Source organism: Zootermopsis nevadensis, unplaced genomic scaffold, assembly GCF_977971745.1.
Source record: "Zootermopsis nevadensis isolate Lab colony 2312 unplaced genomic scaffold, Znev_1.0 Znev_ptg000050l, whole genome shotgun sequence".
Classification (NCBI taxonomy): Eukaryota; Metazoa; Arthropoda; class Insecta; order Blattodea; family Termopsidae; genus Zootermopsis; species Zootermopsis nevadensis.
In genome coordinates this window covers 267,451-289,033 of record NW_028259182.1, presented here as the reverse complement: position 1 = coordinate 289,033, position 21,583 = coordinate 267,451, and the positions used below count along the sequence as shown (strand labels likewise).

General features: G+C 37.3%; 1 protein-coding gene across 3 annotated transcripts; it reads left to right on the top strand.

Annotated features, from left to right (window-relative positions):
- The first annotated feature begins 228 nt into the window (after positions 1–228).
- Positions 229–20,073, top strand: Capr (Cell cycle associated protein caprin family member). Of its 3 annotated transcripts, none has more exons than XM_087360874.1 (12): positions 229–388; positions 6,682–6,924; positions 8,115–8,276; positions 9,326–9,493; positions 12,113–12,224; positions 12,934–13,181; positions 14,371–14,559; positions 15,902–16,156; positions 16,565–16,814; positions 17,913–18,047; positions 18,619–18,765; positions 19,419–20,073. In XM_087360874.1, the coding sequence occupies exons 1-12, from the start codon at positions 272–274 to the stop codon at positions 19,508–19,510; spliced, it is 2,118 nt and encodes a 705-aa protein (XP_087217000.1). In that variant the 5' UTR covers positions 229–271; the 3' UTR covers positions 19,511–20,073. The 3 variants fall into 3 exon arrangements, with proteins under 3 accessions (XP_087217000.1, XP_087216999.1, XP_087216998.1); XM_087360873.1 differs by having other exon boundaries at positions 17,913–18,050; XM_087360872.1 differs by having other exon boundaries at positions 17,913–18,056.
- Positions 20,074–21,583: the final 1,510 nt, after the last annotated feature.

Here is a 21,583-nt window from a genome sequence, read left to right as displayed (position 1 = left end):
TTAAGTCGAAGGGGAGGGGAGGTTTGCTCCATTGTTGGTGTGGGATACTGAAATGGCGTTACAGGTTATCTATGCCACAGTTGCACTTGATTACCACGTGGTGCTTATGGTTTCCAAGAAATTCTCACATCTTGGTTTAGTCCGTGGTTGAACTTGACGATAATCTTTGGTGATCATTAGATAGTTTATTGTTTTTTTGTTGGCAATTGTATGAGCCTCTAGTGGCAATACACCGAAACTACCACTTCAGCCGAGTTGTTGCCCGTGGAAGATGCCTTCTGCAGCTACTGCGAAACTAGAAAAGCAGGCCTCTACGGAGGCTGTTGATTCTTTCCGACAGGCAATTATAATACTTGAACATAAAATAAGAAATTTGGAGAAGAGAAAGGTATGTATTAATTTACAGCTATATGTTTAAGTGCACGTACAAGTGGAATAAGACCCAACTGTCATTTTGGTGTAGTGATTTCCGCCATATTTTACTGTACCATGTGCTTGTAATAATTATGAACAAATAAATTTAGTAAAATTTATCACTTTCGCTCATGAAATTATAGGTAATATTGATATGTTGCTTCGGAATGTAGGTAACTTTTGGTTCCAGTATATGGAGTAACGTAAACGTTCGAAATAGCAGTGAAACTGGAAACATGGCCGTTGTGCTTTTCAGATTTATTTACGATTAAATGCTTTTTATTTAGAATCTAAGTACTTGCATATGAAGCGTCGTCATGGTCCGGAGTTTGCGCGAAAAATTTGCACGGTAAACGCTTCAGTTATATATAATACTTTATGCTTTCTTCAGACACCGCTTACTTGCTTTGTCTTACTGATCACATTAACCGTGGATGTGATTTTGAAACACGATCCGACAGTAGACTGTAGCGATTGTTAATAATGCGGCTAAGCATAAGTACACGCGAAAGCCATTTTTTACCATGTGCATTTTCTATTATTCTAGTTCATGTCGCAGTTTTATTTCTGTAGTAATTCGAGATCATTAAGTACAAACAAATTCATCAAAATATTCAGGAATGATTTGTGTGGCACAAGAGAATCATGTTGCTTTTTTTACTGGTAGTTATGTATATTTCCACATTTTACATCATTGTTGCTTCTCCCTCTTTGGGGAGGGGTCCCCTTCTAGAGTAGGAATCAGACCTTCAGGGATTGCCCCACCCAAAGTTCCATTTGAAATCTGAGGCATTTTTATTTTGTCTTAGTATATGAACACAGACACAGACAATTAATTAGTGTTCTGTAGAGCAAACAAAAATAGTCTCTTAACTCTTCACCAGTGACCTGCAGTCTGTGAGACTGCAGCAGAAGCAATGTTCTCTTTTTTGGAGAATATGGCCTGCAGTGTTTTCTTGTTCTCAATATGTTTTTGTATTTTGTTTATAAATCTGTTTGTATTTCCTTCCCTTCCTTAATCATTTGGTGCTATTTATATCAGGACATATTGTCTGCATTTGCATGTACCATGAGTAAGCATGCCTGAGCTTTGAAATGAGTTATACCATGATCCCAATCTTGGATAAGTGTTTGGGTACTTAAAAGAATGTTAAAGTGACATTGAGAGTGAAAGTAAATGCACATTTGAAAGTGACTGCAACATGGAATGTGCTGATGCAGAGTGACAACACCAAGACATTTATCCATTGCAGATTTTGATCTCAGACAATCATTTTGATCATTTCTTTAAGTATTATACCAGAACATATTGTGAGCTATCAAAATGTCACTTTGTTCGGATTGTTTAATGAAACACTAAAAAAGAATATTCTATTTCCTAAATTTGTGTTTCTCTTCATGCAAATCCTGCAGACATTTTTAAAAACATTGAGCAAATATACTAAATGGTTTCTTATGAAAGAGTTTTTGTGGTGTATACATGTGAAACTTGTAGTAGTAGATGCAAAAGGTTAGGTTGTCAGACCCCACATCACTGTTCATGCTACAGAAAATCCACATCACTAGTTAATGGATGAGGTTCTGTATTTACTGGAAACAGAGTAGTCTTCAGGATTCTGACACCATGTAGTCATGTAGGTGGTTATTTATTTATTTAAATTACTGCCCAGAATGTGGAGGCAGCATTTTACTCTGAAATGTTAATAATCACCTTCAAGAAGTCAATGTACAGTAGATTCCAGCAAATTTGGACATCAGTTAATCGGGGCAGCCGTTTATTTGGACAAATCTTAAAGAACAAATCTTTTAACTCTTTACATGCAACTTCACATATTTGGGGCAGCCGCTTAATTGTGTTCTAGTCCCGATGTGTCCCAGTTAACCATAATCCAGTGTACCTCCAAATGCTTTCAAACATTTCTTAAATCTTAATTAAACTATTTGCTCAGCTAAGTGACAGGAAGACTCCACAGTATCTTGTATCTGAAACATTATTCTGTTTTATTTTGCCATCATATATGTATTTATATCTGCTTGGCTAAAATTATTGAACATCAGTTATCTTGTAATTATAATAATGAACAAGGACTTTGGGTCTCTGAGAATAGGGTGCTGAGGAGAATATTTGTACCTAAGGAAGAGAAATTAGAGATTTGAGATAATTGCATTCTTAATTGATACTGTTCACTGGTGTTATGGTGATCAAATTGGGGAGAATGAGATTGACTGGACATGAAATAAACCCATGGAGCAGAGTACTTTTGAAGAAGCTGACAGTCATTCAGCTTGTCAAGAAAATGTCTCACCTTTTAGGATAAAATCAAAGAAGAATGAGATGAGCAGGTCTTGAGATGTGCATATAAGGGAAATAACCACATGGTGGACCTAGACATAATGAATGAATAGTATGAAAACATATCTTAAAAAAGTAAGATGTTATGATGAGGAATGAATTCACCTGGCTCAGGGTAGGGTCCATTGTCATATTCTTTTAATGACCATAATGAACCCTTAAGTCTCATAGAATGTTTGACCATATTTGTGATTGTTATTTTCCCAAGAATTGCTCTGCTTCATTGAGGTAATTAGTAGGTGAATAAGATGGTATGGTAGAAGAATATAAGCATACAAGTATTTCAGAAATTTCTTTTACTTCCCTTCCCCACGTTGGAAAGTGCTAAGTATGTATAGCATGGACTTGAGAGGTAATGATTTCAAAACAGGCAATTTTTGTCAATGGACCAAGAAATTTTCCAAGAGAGTTCACATAAATTGTGTGGAATCAGATGTTAGTTCAGCTCAGGTAATTTTGTGATGGCAAGTGTTTTGTTGTATTTGGTAGAGTATATGAGGTGCGATCGAAAGGTTTCAAGACTGCGCGTATAAAAACCCGTACACTTATCTCAGGTATTAAATTTATCCATCACCCTCGAAGTAGTTCCCCTGGGAGTGAACACAACGATCCCAGCGCCGCTGCCAAGCCTGGAAGCATCCCTGGAAATCTTTCTTTGTCAGCCTGTCGAGCACCATCTACGATTCTGCCTGAATCTCTTCTATCGTCTCAAATCTCCTTCCCTTTAGCTGAATTTTCATCTTTGGGAAGAGGAAGAAGTCACACGGAGCTTGGAAAGGAAGTTGGGGTCGGTTCTTGCAAGATCTTTGAGCTCCTGACAAACGAGAAGTCGATTCTGCTTCTGGTCCTCAGACAGGATGCGTCGCATGTGGAGTTCTTCCTTTAGAATCAGCTGACAGGTCCCATAGCCTATCCGAACAATGTCGCACAAGTCGTTGATGGTACGACGTCGATCTTCGTGAATGGCCTGCCGAATCTTCGTAACATTTTCGGGCGTTGTGCTCGAAGATGGTCGTCCAGAACGCTCGTCATCATCGACAGAGGTTCGGCCATTTTTAAAACGTGAATGCCACACAAAAGTTTGTGCACGACCCATTGCGGACTCCCCAAATGCTTGCTTTAGCATTTCATAGGTTTCCGTAGCCGTTTTTGCGAGTCTTTGGCAAAATTTTATGCACACGCCATTCCGAAATCGCAGGAGGGTCGGTGTAATGCACTACCAAAACGCCCGTAACTAAGAAACAAATGCTAATTCAATGGCATCATTGAATTAGCACACTGATTCACTATGAATGTAGGCCGCACCCCCTAGCGGCAGAAGCTCGTACTACATCCGGTTCGCCCTCTATTGACACAGTCTGGAAACTTTCCGATCACACCTCTTATATTAGCTTTGTGTTTTGAAGGAGGAAAATAATTCAATAATATGGAAAGCATACTCTTATATTTTAAAATGTTAACTTTGCACTGAGACTCTTATATGAACCACTAATTGTGCCATTTTCCAAAGCATTCATGTTGCCCCAGCAGTGTTGTATTCCCTCATATAATTACACATTAGAGTGGCAAGATATTGTTCCTGGTGCTGAAGTAAGCACCTTGTCATTAAGATGTACAGTTTGAAGCACTTGATGGAGGTAAATGGTCGTCTTTGTACACTAGATATTTTTTGCCAGGGGAAAGAGACCACAACAGTGCCCATTAAATAGAATGTTAATGGGCCCTAGGCAAGTTGATAAGAAAAATGTCTGCCTTTGCTGGCATTTGAATCCTAGTCATCCAGCTCAGCCTGATCACTATAGTGACTGAGCTATCCCAGCTCCTACTTAAGAGATGGTGGAATTATGTGTTTGCAAAACAGCTACATGGATATCATCTTACAGGATTAAGTGTTCTTCAATTTTACATTCAAATAAAAGTGTTCAGTTAGAAGTAACACTTGTTAGCCCTACACATTTGTTACCTATCTTTTGATCTCATTAAAATTCATCAAATTGATATCAGCTGACATGTTGAGTACAGTACAGTTTTTTTACTGAAGGGACAGGAGCCTTTTTCTGCACAATACATTGAATGATCATTGACAGTTTAGGTCGGAGTAGACTTTTCTTGTCTATTTTGTTTTCCTAGTTGTGGGGCTGAAAGTCTCTAGAAGATGAATCAAAAAAGATTTTGAGAACCTTCATATTATGTAGGGTGAGTTGTACATAAGCCAGTAGCATGTGAAACATTCTTTAAAGTGAGATAATGAATTAGAATCTTGACTTACTTGATACAGTTGCAGATAGTTTAGCCATGATCATCTTGAAATATACCATACAGATCATTTTACCATCTTTTCTAAAAGAATATTTTATGATTGTGTATAAATTCAAGTGAAATAAAAACTGCTAAAATATGTATTTGAGGTAAGATTGCTAAAAGCCAAGAAACTTTTTATCTCTACAACCAGTTAAGGCAACCACAACTTTGAGACATAGTGTGAACTGTAAAGTTTTGAATCTTTTGTCATCTGTGTGGGCTTCTAAGGTGTGATGCCATGCAGTCCAGTAGCTAGTTACCAGTGCTTTTGCAAAACATTTATGATTCATCCGTGAAGATTGAAATGATTCATTCCTCTAAAACACTGATAACCACCAAAAACTGTATACAGTGTTACAGCCCAGAAGACCACAGTCAATTTCTTCACTGCCATAACAGCCACAAATCTTAGATTTTATTATCAGCGCTCTGAAATTTGTTTGATCATAATATTTTTCAGGAAAATTGTCTTTACACTTTCCTGGTTTTTCTCCAAATTAGTACTGTTTCTGCAACATTACAGTATTGTTCATTACATTTTTATATAGTAATACATAAATTTATGTTATTGCTTGTAAATTCAAGCAACAACTTTTATCACAACCTGCAAAATTTTGAAACAAGTTTAATGTAATTCTGCATTATTTGACATAAGGTATTTGAGTTCTATGATCTGTTCATGTAGAATGTATGTATGTTATTTTTTGTCATGGTAGGATTAGACTTTTGTTTCAGAGTTCCTTTTTATAACCATGGAATTACTGAAAGTTGATAACAGCCATCATACAGTATCAGATTATAGAAATTGCCAGGCTTAATGCTTTTCTGCGGGGTGATAATTATTTAGCCTAGTACCACTAATGCATTTTTGTTAACAGAAAAATATAATTATACTGCAATAATTAAAGGTGTCACTAGTGAAATTTTTATGCATTTTGTGGATACCTAGACTATGAAATTAGCTGAAATACTAGTGCTGTGAATGGAATGACCTAGGGGTGTAATTTAAATGTCTCACATAAAAGGGCAAGTTCTAGGAATCTGAAGAATGGAAACATTTTTATGGACTTGGGTCTGGAAACACCTTTTTGAGTTACAGTCCTTTTGTTGCTACCCTTACATGCTCTGAGGGATGCTAGGCAACATAGGAAGAGAGGTAGAGGTTGTCATGGTGCCAAAGCAACATAAGTAAGAAACATGTGTTCAGTGTAGGGTGTGCACAACTTTTATGAGCATGCAGATGACAACATTAAGAAGGCTAGGAACTCGTGGAATACATTTGGAAAACTTGCTGTGGTGTTTCTGCTCAAAGCATGGAGGGGAAGCAGTGAAATCTGTGATGTCACAATGGAGGAAGTTTCAAAAAGGAAAGGGTTACTCTTGTGATTCTATAAAAGTCTGTGACAGTGGTTGATTATATTTACTAGTATTATATTTGGTATTGCTCGTACACCTCAGACAGTGGTAAGTGTGGAACTTGAACATCTTTTCGTAGTAATTGAAGTTGCAAATGTGGTACTTTTTTTTTTTTAAGTGACAGAGTATATTATAGTGTCAATTCTTTAACATGGTAGAAGAATATGAAACTTTTAGTCATTGTTCCTTTTCAATAGAGGAAAATTGAATCATACCGAGAAGAGCAGAAAAATGGAAAGGACTTGAACAGTGACCAGCTTGCAGCTGTGGCAAAGTATGAGGAGGTCCAACAGACACTTGAATTTGCTCGTGATCTTTGTAAGCAGTTTAATGGGATTGCTGTAGATGCTGCCAAACAGCATAAGAAGCAGGCAAGGAAAGAAGCTTTGGAGAAAACTCAGCAGGAAGTTGCTAAAGTCAAGGAAATTCTTCTGGTGCAGGTGAGCTTATATGTATATTTCATTCATTTCATTGTGGTAGGCTTAATAGTTCATGAGGCCAGGAGTACCATTAAATTGACATGCTCTTTTAAAATTGCATGTACAGAGTGCCAAAAATGTATTCATGCTTCATTCACCTGCTTCTTAAAAAATAAAGCTCTGAGGTGTTAACCCATTGTTTTATTGTTACATTAAATTCACATATGTTCAAAATGTCCACCCCCAAGCCCATTGCATTGTTGATGGCATGCAGTAGAGTGGTGTACTTCTTATCTTACAGTGTTGCTAGTGGAATAGCAGCAGAGGCAGTTTCAGTTTTGTGCCCCAGGTCCTGCACTGCCCAATATACACTGTATATAAAATCCAACACCCTTCTTCTCTTTCCCCCCCCCCCCCATAAATGCCCCAATAATGCTATTATGTTGTCTTCTGCAGGTGTTTTGGGAAGGTAGCTCTGAGTAGGTACCATTGGTTCATGGACACAGTTGTTCCTCAGTCCATAGGCTGTAAAATATCTGGCATTTGGGGGGGGGGGGGGACAAAACCTTCACAATGGTGAGGCCATTTTCAGAAGTCAGTATGCACTGTACTGGATGAGAAGAGACATTTTTTAGGAGCAGCACTGCTTTCTGTGATAATCATTCAGAAAACCTGAAATTGTTTGTGGAACCAGTTTAAAAAAACTCCTTCTCCTTCCATGCTCCTTTCTGGTTGTAATAGACAGGGATGCAGCTTATTTTGGCACCCTTGAGTGATCGTGTTTTCTTCTTTTTTTGCATTTCCAGTCACTGCAAGTTTTATTTTGTGGTTTCCAGGTGCACTTCCACAACACATGACCATAGCATATTCTTTAGATGATTTATGCCCAGGAGCACATGTCTGTCTTTCAAGTGCAAGGGTTGATAAACCTTTCCAGTACCAACCACTTGTCATGACCATTGGAGCAAACCTTTCCACCCTACCACCACTTGTGACTGCAAAGCAACAAGAAATGGTACTGTTCAACCACATCGTCTGTACCCCCTTCCAAAACCAACCCTTCTCCCAACTTCCAAAAAGGTTGTAAGCCTTGTTCACAGATGTAACATGCAAACAGTTATGCATTGATAATCTGCTCACAGGTAATTGGTGTTTACTGTAGTTGATTTTCAAATTGCAAGTGTTACAAGTGTTGTCATACTGTATTGTAGGATGTTCTGCATAATATGGGTCAGGAGAGTGTTCGTGAGGATTTTCTTGCTGGCCGAAATGGAGCAGTGCAGCTGGATGATGAAGATCTGAAACACTTGGATGACCTGTATATTGAAGTATTGCCAAAACATGGAAGGGAGGATGGGGCTCTTCCTTTCCAGGTCTGTGGAAATGCTTTGTATGCTTATATATATCTTCCAGCATGAGTTTATTGGGGTATGATAACATCACGCCATTTGTTGTATTTTTAAGGTGTTCTTTAGTGTAAGTGAAGAACACCTTATAGGTTCATCCATGTCTCTCAACTTTCAGCTATCCTGTATCAAGGCAGCCCCCCTAAGAGCATGGAAATCCCCAGGGCATTCCCTGGTGGTGAAGTGAACCCAGGGACTTGTGCTTCCTGGGTTCTTCCCCACCTGGGATTTGTCCCAGTGGGACTCTGCCCACATAGGCTTGCCTGCTTTATGACCTTGCTCCATGTAGCTTGCCCTCACTGTGCTTGGACATCCTTAGGCTTGTACCATCCCAGGCTAGATCATCTGAGCATCAGCAACATTGTGACCGTCCCCCAGGAGCTTGGCCACAGTGGCAGATAGACCACTTGAGGGGCTGGCACCCCATTAGTGTCCTTCCCAAACTTGCTTCTAACTGGGATTGCCACCCAAGCCTTAACTATCCAGCATTTTTGTTCCTAGCTTCCGGTGCTTGCCACTACAGGGACTTTTCCCTCCCTAACTTTCCTCTCGTGTGCTTTGAAAACCCATAGCTTTGCTATCATTATGCTTAGACAACCCAAGGTTTCTGCCATCACAGGTTGGACCGCTCCCAGGACTGTTCCTCTCAAGGCCTTGACTAACCATGGTACTAGGCCACCTCTAAGGCCTTTATCCTCTTGGGAAAATCCCAGGGTTTTCCCCAAGGCTTGCTTCAGACAGGGATTGAGTCTCCCTGCAAGGGACATTTTTTAAGACAGCCACTTGGAAGGAGGAGGAAGTGGCAGGATAACATTACGATGAATTTTAGGAGAATTGAGTGTGGAACTGAGGAAGTGTCCTGTGTCAGGCTGCAATTTAGTGATATTAGTGATATACTAACTGTTTGGTATAACTTTTTATTTGCTTCTCTTGCTTGCCTTGGTATTGTAGGTGCATTGAATATATAGTTTCCTAAAAAACGGTTGGAAAATAATGTCTTGCATTTTGTGTTGTAGGAACAAGTTCAGCACTCAGCAGAGCATCTGCTGAGCATTGTAGAGGGGAAGAGCAAAGAGATTTTAGGAACAACATATGTGAAGCTGAAGGAATTAGTTACAGCAATCCATGCCTGTGGCTACTTTGATCAGTCGGTGGAGGAAACAAGTGAAGAACAAACTGAAGAAGTATGGGTTTCCCCATTCTTACAGAGTTCCCATCACTTTTTATTATATAAAAATGGTTGCATGCACAGTAAACCTTGTATTGAATCAGTACCTGGATTAAAAATGAGTCTTACTTATAAAATTATTCTGATTTGAAGTTGGTAGTTTAATTGCAGGTTCATTCATAACAGGATAAACATTACACACATGAAACTTTGTTTCTCGTTGGTTGGTTAGTTGGTTGTTACTAAACATAATTCTCTGATGTTTTTATGCAGGTATAATGAAGGTAAGTTTTGTTTTTCAGTCAGGAAATTATTTCATTGGAAAGCATTTTAGAAAATGCTAAAACATTTTTTAATCATATAGGAAGGATATGATGCAGCATTTTTAAATGATTTAGGTAGGGAAATGTTTTGAGTCTTCTTAAATGATTTTGGTATGTTTGGAACATATGAGAGGTGCTCGGGGACATAGGTGGAGTAAGAAATGGAACATTTGAGATAGCAAGGAATCTTGTGATCTATACAGTGCACATAGTATTGTTAGGGTAATAAAATTGGGAGGATTTAAGATTAATTAGGGGTCAGGGAATGCAGTGAATTTTGTGGGTGTTACATTGACTGTTGGATGGCAGTCATGGATGAATGATGGAGATGTGGGGGGATATGATTTAAGTGTGATTAACTAAATAGGTTTTAAGGATAGCTCAAGGTCTTGTCCTAACGGTTTTTAATATTAGTGATATGGAACCTTTTGATTTTATTTCCATTTTTGTTGACTGTTGTAGCAAGAACATGTATTTTTACTGTAATCTCCATATAACATTAAACATTAGATTCTAAATTTATAGTTCAGATTCTATGGTCCCAATTCGGGGGGGAGGGGGGGTGCAAACAAAATTTTAATTGGAAAAGGTTAAGGAAAGGAGTCTTGGGTTTGTATAAATTTGTTTATTTCTGTGCACAGAAATTTCTTTCCATTGTCAGTACAGATCGCATCAGTTCGTTCATGTTCAAAGACATGGTGATTTCACTGTCACATAGACAGTACATACTGTTATCTGTAGTCCATGTTGATAAAATGTGGCTGAAACATCATCTTTATGAATAGCAGGTATACATCCAGTAAAATGATCTTTTCCATGTTAAATTGAGTGCAAAATCTTTGTTATAATTAATATTTTTCAGTATTCTTGAAATTCTTTTCTATTTTCTGTATTCTTCTTTGTTTTCTGTTCAGACTTATTGGTGATGTGGCTGTTGAAGCATCGATTTCATCTTTCCTTTATGACAGCATTTAAGAAGAGTTCATACTTTTCCAGTTTTAAAAATTCTGAAACCCGACATTTATCACACACTTCACATGATGCACCTGTTAATGATATTTCGGTTTCATTAGACACGTTTTCTTCAGTAGATCCAGTAGCTTGTCCCCATCATTGAGTAGCTCACTGGCTCTGAGCTTAATTTGTATTACTTGCACATTGATAAGCCCATTGTAAGTTTCATTCATATTTGCTACATGCCACAGTTGTAACAAAAACTCAGTTTTGTTATTGTTAGCATAATCTCATGCATCATAATTACTGTCTGCCTTCATTTTTATTATGATGTTGGCAGTCATCTACCAGCAGAATTAAGTGTCCTAACTGTAACTGTCATTGGCAGAGCCACTGGCCGATGCATTGTATTACAATAATCTCATGCTGCATCAGTATGTTTTTGTTGTATAGATATAAGTGCATGTGTAGTTCATATATTTTATCCACACCCTCTGCCCTCCTAATGCTGCTCATTATATACAAGGTGTGACAATTTCCCTGAATGCTTGCATATGTGAGTTCACTTGTTAAATATTGGCAAGTTTATGAGGCTGTTCATCAGAGTAAACCTGAACTTTGGCCTGATGCTTGGATCTTGCATCATGACAATGCCCTTGTTCATAACATGCTTGCTGTCCATGTCCCCCCCCCCCAAAAAAAAAAACCCACCAATAATGAAATTGGACCATCCGCCAGATTTGGCCCTATGTGACTTGTGGCTGTACCCAAAACTGAGGACCACTTTGAAGGGCCGCGGATTTTCAGACATTGCTGACATTCAGGGACTGTGACAACCATCCTGAAGAGCATTCCAGAAGAGGAGTTCAGAAATGTTTGAGCATTGACTTAGTGTGTTTGTGTGCAACTTGGAAGGTGGCAACAACAATGTATATGTAATTAAATACAGCTTTTATGGGGGCATTCTGAGAACTTACTTGTTACACCTTGTATGTGTACATTCATACATGTTCAAAGTGATCATAATGTGAAATCTGTGGTATATGGAAATACTCTATGACATACATCTTATATGACCCAAGCTTGCCATTGAGGGGTTAACATTGAAATAACATGAGTGGTTTTAGGTGTATGTTATTTCTGTTTCATAAACTCTCATTGTGTATGGACCAAACTGAACTCTCCCTGAGAATTACAGTTTTCAGTAGAGCAAGAATACTAGATACAAGGTTTTGCAGTTTGAGGTATACCTAGTGATTGTATGTGTGAGTATCTTTAGCCTTTTGATCCACCTTTGGGATTGCATAATAGTCTTAGTGTATGTAATTGTTGTGGTTATCTTTGTTTTGTATTTATAGTTGGTGAATACGGAAGTGGAACTACAGAATTCACAGGAAGCTGTAGTAGATGAAGAAAACTATGTTGGAGAGACACAGATGGTTGCTCCTTCTGATACAACATTCCCTCAAGGTAATTTGTAGAGTGGTGACCATAAGATGTAGTGTTATTTTGGAAAAGAAGTATTGATAATTGTTTACATTCTGTGCATTATTCAGGTAAGTGGTTTTTATAGTCCAAAAGACTGACAGGACTTTTGTGTTTAAAGGTTTCTCCAGTTTAATACTTGGCATCAAAGTTTCATCACTATGGAAGTGGTTAATACTTGTGAGCAAGAGCACAAATGAGGTGTTGTTGTTATAAAGTAGAAGTTAACGCTTTTGCTGTCAATTGTCTCGGGCGCTGACTGGCATATGAAGGATAAAATTATGTAGAATTTAAAATTTCTTATTTTTTAAAGTTACTTGTATCAACGCAATTTTCAAACTATCAGTGGTCCAAAAACTCACTGAAATAGAAATGTGTAATATCCTAGCTTTACCATAGCTTTCATGTGATAGTAAAAATTAAAAGAAATAAACAAAGGAACCTGTATTGGACAAATTTTTCATCAGATCCTACTTAATGAATTATCACCCTAATATTAAGTAAGAGGTAAAATAATTGTCTTCATTATGTGATATCATGGTACTGTTTCCAGTTGCTGAACTATATATATATTTTTTTAATTTTATTTGTTAATGATCTGCAGCTGCTGTAATTAAACCTATTTCTGTTCGCTTCAAACTCAATATTTCTTATTGTTTCTGTACAAAACTGTTCTGTTTTGTGTTTATAAAAGCTGTTGCACAGCTTCAGTCAGTTACAACAGGAAGCCAGTCCACTGCAGCAATGCCAGTTTCAAGTCCTATGGTGCCACAACCAACTGCATCAGTAGCACCAGTCCCAACACCTGTTGCATCTGTTGAGAGCTCGTACTTCAGTACAGCAGCACCAACATTTGTCCCTGCTCAAGCATCAGCCCTGCAACAGTCCCGGCCTCTGAATGAGGTCATCAGTTCTGTTAATAGTAGTTTTAATTTCCTGCAGGTATGACATTTTCTGTATAAATCAGGTATGATATTAAACATTATTATTACAGTAACATCAGATGCCTAAATTGGTGATTGTCTGATTCAAATTCATTTTGCTGCAGCCATGAATCATGATGCGTAAAGTATTTGGTTGTGGTTGAATGAGGACACATTTTAAGCACAGTAGAATATTTTATCAAGTATGACATCAGTATTCACCACAGATCAGGTATATTTTTGTTAAGTTATGGTATCCTGCAGTGCGAAACACGGTCTTTCACTCTGAGGGAGGAACATAGATTGCAGGGGTTTAAGAATAGGGTGTTCAGGAGGATATTTGGACCTAGGAGAGAAGACTATGGGGTCTGGAGAAAACTACATAATGACAAACTTAAAAATTTGTACTCCTCCCCCAGTATTGTCAGGGTGATTAAGTCAAGAAGAATGAGATGGGCGGGGGGCATGGAGACTGCTGGGGAGACCTAGACGTAGATGGGAGGATAATGTCAGGCGTGATCTATGGGAGATAGGAGTTGAAGGAGACTGGATTTTGCTGGCCCCAGACAGGGTTCGGTGGAGGGCTTTGGTTAATTCGGTGATGAACCTTTGGGTTCGGTAAGCCATCAAGTTAGTTAGTATGGTATACAGCCATCATCAGTGCACACACAGGTGGAGGTAAACATTATATAGTGATGATACTCTCTGATGCTATTATTTTCTCCTCAATTTTACTAGCTTTACTCATAAGTCCATTGTGTTATTTTCTCACAAAGTGTTTCCATGTGAATGCTATAAACATGCAATAAAATTCTTCATGGTGTTGTTGTTTGGTTTCGAAACACGTAAAAGGCTGAGCAGTTCATGAATCAACTTTTTATTTTTGTTTGTGGTGCCTCTCAAAGTTGTTATTGATTTTTATTACAGTAAATGATGATTCGTTGTATGAAGCAGTTTCATGTGACAAGAACATTTTTATGTGATGTGTGTTTAGCAAAGAGTGACAAAGGATATATGTGATGTAATATTACTCCTTATTTGCTTTTTCAACAGTAACTTTTATCTGTGATAAATTAACTCAAAGACAAGATGTAAAATCACAAGTAATGTGTTGAATTGTGTTTTCCTTAGTAGCTGAAATTCCTGCCTACCTTTATTATTATCCAGACAGGAAAGTGAATAGTACATTAGAGTTCCATGTTGCTTAGGAGTCAGAGTTGGATTCTCCAGATTTGTCTGCTATGCTGACGGGAACAAGCCAGCCAAGTCAACAGGCTCAACAAAGAGGAATACCAACCCCACCTCCAAGTGGACCTGTTCCAGTTGCACCTATCCCCACACAGACATTCACAAATCAGAATTTTGCATCTGTACCTCCTGCAAATGTGGCACAACAGGTTTGTTTTGTTACAGCATAATCTTTCACAGTTATGGAGACCATGAATATTGGTGTGCAGAAATTTTTGTGCTTTGTTTTGTTGAAATCAAAAACATAAAACTAATTTCTTTTGTATTGTGAACTTTTTGGTTAAGATGCCATGATTCAGTGTTCAGAAATGAAAGAGGTGTCCAGTTTTTAATTCCAAGGATTTAAAGTGGTGAAATTTCTGAGATTCAGAGAGAGATAGCTTACTACACATATGAACGTCAAAACAACAGATGCTGTTTTATAAATGAATAACGTAATTGTAAAGCTTGTGAAATCACTTTAAAAGCCAAAATTGCAGGGATGGTTTTCAAGATAATCAGATCATGTCCTCTGCAAAAAGAAGACAAATTTTTGCTGTGTTATTCTTGTGGCATATTCTTATCAAGATAATCTAACATACCATTGCATATTTACATCATACAATGTGCATTGATACCTAGTCATTAAAGGTGATAAAACATAATTAGGTCATTGTTTGTAACAGAAGAGGTTATTCAAGTTTCATATTTCTAGTTCAGTTTGAAAATAGTTTAAAAAAAATACCTACTAAGTATGACATGTAGATGTTGCACTTATGTTTTATGGTGCAGTGGTGGAAGTTGAGGAAAAGATAAAAAGATGGTTGTGGTGGTTTTGTAATAACCTTTTGCAATGAGCATACTCTCACATGTTACCTGATATTCTGATGCAAATACACTTTAATGTAGTCGCACAATATCTGTGGCTGACAATCAGGAAATGAGACAGAGCATGCACCAACATCTGTTAGTCATGAGAATAATATTGGTTTGTGTGACAAACCACTGGAGTCTGCTCATGTTTGTCAGTCTTAGGACCCCCCCCCCCCCCCCCTCAGAATGCAGAGTTATTATTCATAAATATAGCTCTGTCTGTCATGTGCCCCCCCCCCCCCCCCCCCAGGTATAAAACATTTGCCTGTGTAGATTATTTCTTGCTACTACTAAAGGTAAATTTGTGTTAAAATGTTTTCATCCCTGTACTCCATCTACTGTTTCCCACTCGAGGACAACAACGTGCTCCACTGCCAAAACAACAATGTTAATGAAATTGGCATTTTCACCATTTCCCTGTCGCCACAATACAGGCAGATTATTTCACCATAAAATATTCTAATTCTGTGCTGCTCCATAATTTTAGGATTTGCAGACGTGGAAATAAAATGTGTGGCTTATAACTAGCAGATTATGCGTAATGAACCAGCAGCCACATAGGTAGGTATTATATGAATAAGATGGTTTTACAGTTGTAATACTTGATGTATTTCAATATTCATCGTATTTCTGATATAGGTAGTTTATCAATCAGGAAGTGAACTTACTCAGTCACACATCCCAGGATTTGCTGCAACTACTCCAAATCCTCCACCACCAATTCCAATGCCACCATCACATCATCAGCATCGTTCAATTAGCCCAGCAGTTCCTGTAGCAACATTGCAGCAGACCTACAACCAGTCTGCAACACAAGTTTCTGCTTATGTGTCTCAGGCCCAGCAGCCTCAAGCCAATGTCCCAAATCCATACAGCACACAGAAACAGCCTCAGGTACGTGTCATCAAACATTATTATTGGCTGTCTGATTGATATTAATTAATGAAAGAAAAGGTTTTCCTGCCAAAGCACCATGGCTGCACGCAAAATATGCATTGATGGGATTCATGTTTCAGTCGCTGTTTTTACACCTATGGTATGCATGAATATAATGCTGTGCAAAATCTAAGTGCTGTTTTTGACTTGGTAATGGCTTTGTTTGAAACTTGTCTCTATCATTTCAGCAGGTAAATATTTTCTGCATTAAAGAATATTAAATTTTAAATGAATAAGTTTTCTTTGAATTAATCTTCATTTAAGTAAAATGCTGCCATTCTGGTATTTACAGTTTAATTTAATTTCAGCATAATAGTTGAGCTTAGTTTGATTATCCTCTGTAGCCAAATTACTGTTACGTTTTAGGAGCAAGTTGATCATCAGCAGGTGGCTGAACAGATGACAAGTGTGACTATAGACGATTCCGCTGGTGATTGGGGACAAACTGAAAACAGCCAGAATGACTGGAGTCAGCAACCAGAGACCCAGACAGATTGGAATCAGCAGACTGAAACACAGGCAGATTGGAATCAGCAGACTGAAACACAGGCAGATTGGAATCAGCAGACTGAAACACAGGCAGAATGGAATTCCTCACCTGCCAACCAGAATGATTGTAAGTCCAGTAATATTTTCTGTCAGGTAGAGGACATCCAATCATACTCTTTCACACAGGAATAGCATGCCTCATGCTAATTCTATGGTACTGGAATGCTGCAGTGCAAGAGTATTGTTGCCCACAAATAAGATAGACTAAAATTTTAGACCCCTACTCTCACAATTTGAAAAGCCAAAAGGAAAGTATTCCACATTCATGGACAAGAAATGTTCAGTTTACCACAAGCTTTGCGTAGTGCAGTCTACATTTTTTGGTTCTGAGAACCATGTTCTTTCTTAGTTGTATAACGCTTTGTGCAAGAATAAACAAAATTTGAGCTATTGCTTGTGTTATGATGCATGTTAACCAACAACAGTCTAGTTCCTAATGTGTCAAACCTCATTTTAGATATGTTCACAACTAAACATTGTACCTGTTGTTTTTGCCATGTCTCAGCATGTAACAACTCAGGAACACCAAGTGGATTTTCTGAAAATTTCTTATTGGGAACTTGTGCTAAAATGTTTTGGCACATTCAAATAAAGGGTATACTCAAAAGAATGGTGCGATTTCAAAAGTTAATAAACAAATTATTTCTTGCCTGACAGTGTATGTTGTGCCCGTGTAAGGTGAGAAATACATTTGTTATTAACTTTTGAAACAGCACCATTCTTTTGTGTATACCCTGTATTGGTTGAAATCAGTCAACAAAAATTGGCACTTTACATGAAGACGTGTTTGTATTTTGCATGATGAATTAATGGTGGGAATTCACAGTTATTTGTGCAGGTCAAATTCTGGTGAACATGATCTGAAGCTTTCACGGCGACTAAGTATAATAAATTCGTGGCCTACCAGCTGTGTAATGTTGGTAGCCACAGAAAATTTTTTTGTATCTGGTGAACACATTAGAGTTGTTATATGATGCATATGTTTCCTAAGTTGCTTAAGTTCTTGTTCATTCATATATTCTTTGGATTTACTTTTCAGCAATGAAGGGTGTTGTCTGCTTAAGATGTTTAACATTTTGATAGAACAGCTGTGTTTTCACTGTTTATGTATAATTATATATACTTATGTAGATACTAACAACCTAATTTTCTTGTGTCTGTGTAGCCTTCATAACTCAAAGCAATACAAGAGTCTATGGAAGTGGGCGAGGGCGAATGAATAGGGGGAGTGGCCGAGGTTCATCTAATGGTTATTCTGGCAATAGAGGACGTGGCAACTACCAGAATGGTCGTGGAGGAGGTGGTAAATGTATATTCATTTGATATTTTCCAAACTGCATATATGAGATGTGTGCTGTGTAACAAGCAAAGGATATATTAATATTATTTTATTTAAAATTTATCAAAATTCCCAAACAAATTCCCATAATAAAGTCAAACTTGCAACTGCTGTATCATGTAATACAATTAAAGCCACATATACCATGTTTAAAGCACTGTATATACTGGTAATTTATGAATGTTCGAAATGTTATTGTTATTGTTATAGTTACATTTTAGATAATAACCTGTGACAAGGTGATAACTGAATTAAACTGTGAAGCCGTTAGAAAAAGTATAAACGGAGAAGAGAGTTCCTTTGCTGTCACTTTCATAATGTGCTGGTTTTTGGCATCCATTGTGTTAAATATACTTTTAACATCTCTTGCTCTGTTCTATCATGAAGATATGTTATAAAACAACTTGTTAAGTCTGCTTCACATAGAGAATTTATATAAAGCAATCCTACTAATATTAATCAGTAAACTCAAGTTGTATGTAATATATTTCATATATAATGCATGGCCATATATAAATGTTTATTTTTTAAGCTTATGGTTACCGCAACAATGAAGGCGGAAGCAACAATTACTACCAGAATGGTTACCAGCAACGTGATAACTTTGGAAGTAGCGGTTATGGTGGGGGGTATAAACGTGGTACTCGTGGATCCTCCAGAGGAAGCATGGACCGTGGAGGTGAGTATTCTTAAAAATTTTGACTCTTCAGGATTCATGTCATACTGTTCATGAGTTTAATTTTAACTTGGGAATAAAAAAATTTGTTACAAAGTTTTTTGACTTCATTTTTTCTGTTCTTTTATATCAAAGTATTGGCAAACACAGTTTAACATACTTTCATATATAAATTTGGTCACTTCTTTTTGGGAATTTAAAAGAGTATGCATGAACATTAGCTACATTCAGGATTGTTTGTGCTCTGTATGTGCACTTGTGAGGTTTGTCACATCGACAGTTTCTCAAAGATCTGACATGAGCAAAGTCCATGATCCAAAGGAAATTTATAAGTGATTTGCAGGTGTGTTATCATAATGGCAGCAACGTCCACTGTGTTTGTGTTTTGGGGCTTGTTCACAACCCTGTGGAGTGAACTTCTGTAACAGAGTAATGCAATTGTTCTCTTTTGCTATCATTTCCAGTTTTATTGTTCATTATGAGTAAGGTGTGAAATTTTAAATGCTTTGGTTCTCAAGAACTGTGTTGAAATTTTGAGTGCCTGAGGTTTTGATGACCAAATTCTCATATTTACCTCAACTGCCATGTAGAATTCTTTTCTCTACTTTCAATATAAATGCTGTAGGTTAAAAGATAATTGTTTTCCCCATTTCCAGGCCCCCGGGGAGGTTCTGGTGGCCGTGGTGGCAGCAATCCTCGAGGAAGTCGTGGCAGTAGTTTTGTTCGTGGTGGAGGCAACAAGCAATAGTCAGTAGCTAAAGTGAAGCAATGTTTCATCAAGCTAAAGCTTGTGTCATTTGAACCAAGTTCTGTGGTCATGAATGTGTGGTTGACCAAGCTTGTGATGGCGAAAGATGATCACATGAGTGTGAATTTTTTCTCCACCTTAATTTGCTCCAATTTGCAAAACAATTTTAAAATTTAGCCACTTTTCAGTAATGCGAATGTATTGAGTGCAGCATTAGAGTATTTTTATTAATCATGCAGAGCAAACAGTCCTGTGAATATCAAGCTACATATTGTGGACTGGTTGGAATGTGGCAAGAAATTATTTTGAAGGTGGTTCTGGTCGTGAGAAGTGAGAAATCAAGTTCATACCAATTTCTGAGTATTAAGTAATTTGTTTAGTGTCAGAAGGCAGTTTTCACAGGGCAACAACTGAGTAAAAGCATTAAATAAAAAAATTTACTATAAAATACCAAAAAAAGAGAACATATGTATTGAAAAAGCAACTGAATACATACAAAGTGACTGTTTCCTATGTCGTAAGTGCAGTTTTATTTTTCTTCATTAAATGTAAAAAAAACTGTTTGTTTTTCTCTGCGTTTGAATATCATTTCAGTTTCTTTGTGATTATTATCGCTATTATTATTCCAACTACAGTTATGATTATTATTTTCACTGTTATTATTAGTATTATATTACTCTTATCATTATCATCGCCACATTATATTATTAACTGATTATTACTATCATTACTTTATTTTACCCAGTTATCACAAGAACTTCATAATAATTTCTGAATTTGTTCCTTACAATTTGCTGCTGTAATCCCCACAACAGTATCACATTTAGTTCCATTATAGTGGATCTCAGCCCACAAGCTCTTGAATCTTCCAATAAAAATACATACAAGACAGCTATGTAACTGAATGTAATATGAAGGCTGTGAAGTACTATTGTGGGAGAACTCATCTTTAGGTAACATGTTCATACAATTATATTTATGCTTAAGAAGCTTAGGCCCTGTCCCTCATCATAGACATTTTTTTAACTGTAGTGTATAAATTGTGTGTACCTAGATTCAGTTGCATGGTGAAACTTGTGCTTTAATGGATAATATTAAAATGTATTATAGGTGAGTTTTGAAGACCTGAACTATCTTGAAATATGGTCTTGTAGTCTTTTTTAATGATGAACCTCATAGAATATTGTTACAATTCCACTGAACAGTGGCTAGCACCCTTCTTTAAATTCAAGATGGCTTTTGTTCAGATCTCATTCCAAAGACTGGCTTTCCTACCTGAGGATTTGTTTCTGTTTTCCTCAGACCCTCCAAGCATGTGCTGGCATATTATGTTAAACTAGGTCATGACCTCTTCCTTTGATATCTTTACCATATAATTATTCATTAGTCCTGTCACTTGATGCTATGTAGTATGAGTCGTGGACAGGGTCATTAAATAAATCGTAAACTATATGAACCTGAATAAATTATCATCTGCTAAATTGACCCTGGTTTGTTACAGAAACTTCAGGAGACTGCCTGAACACTTGGGATATATAAATTATTGTTAAACCTCACGCATAGTATGAAAACTGTAAGAAAGGCAGCTGATAGTATGTATATATATATACTTCAGAGATGTTATTTATTTATAGTTTATTTAATGACACTTTTTCAGTATCTCAGATTATAGTGTCATGACAGGATGGTAGTGAATAATAAATTGGAAAGGATGTGGAAAGAAGCCATCATGGCCTCATTTAAGGTACTATCCTTATATTTGCCTGGAGGTACTGAGGAAAACTAAAACATCCCAGTCAGGATGGCTGGACTGCGGGCTGAGATTTTAACTTGGGACCTCCTAAATAAAAAGTAGGAGTGTTCATATCCGGCCAATATTACTTGATATACGTGTGGAAACTTCAGATACTTAAGGGGCAAATAAATACATTAACATTGTTACAGACAAGATGAAGCCTGTTCATGCACATCCCTTATACACTGCATAACTCTTCAATTGCCATGATACTAGTGGGTCACAGGTGAGTAGTGAATGGAAGGTTTTGAAATGAGAAAAAGATAAAGTTTGGTGTT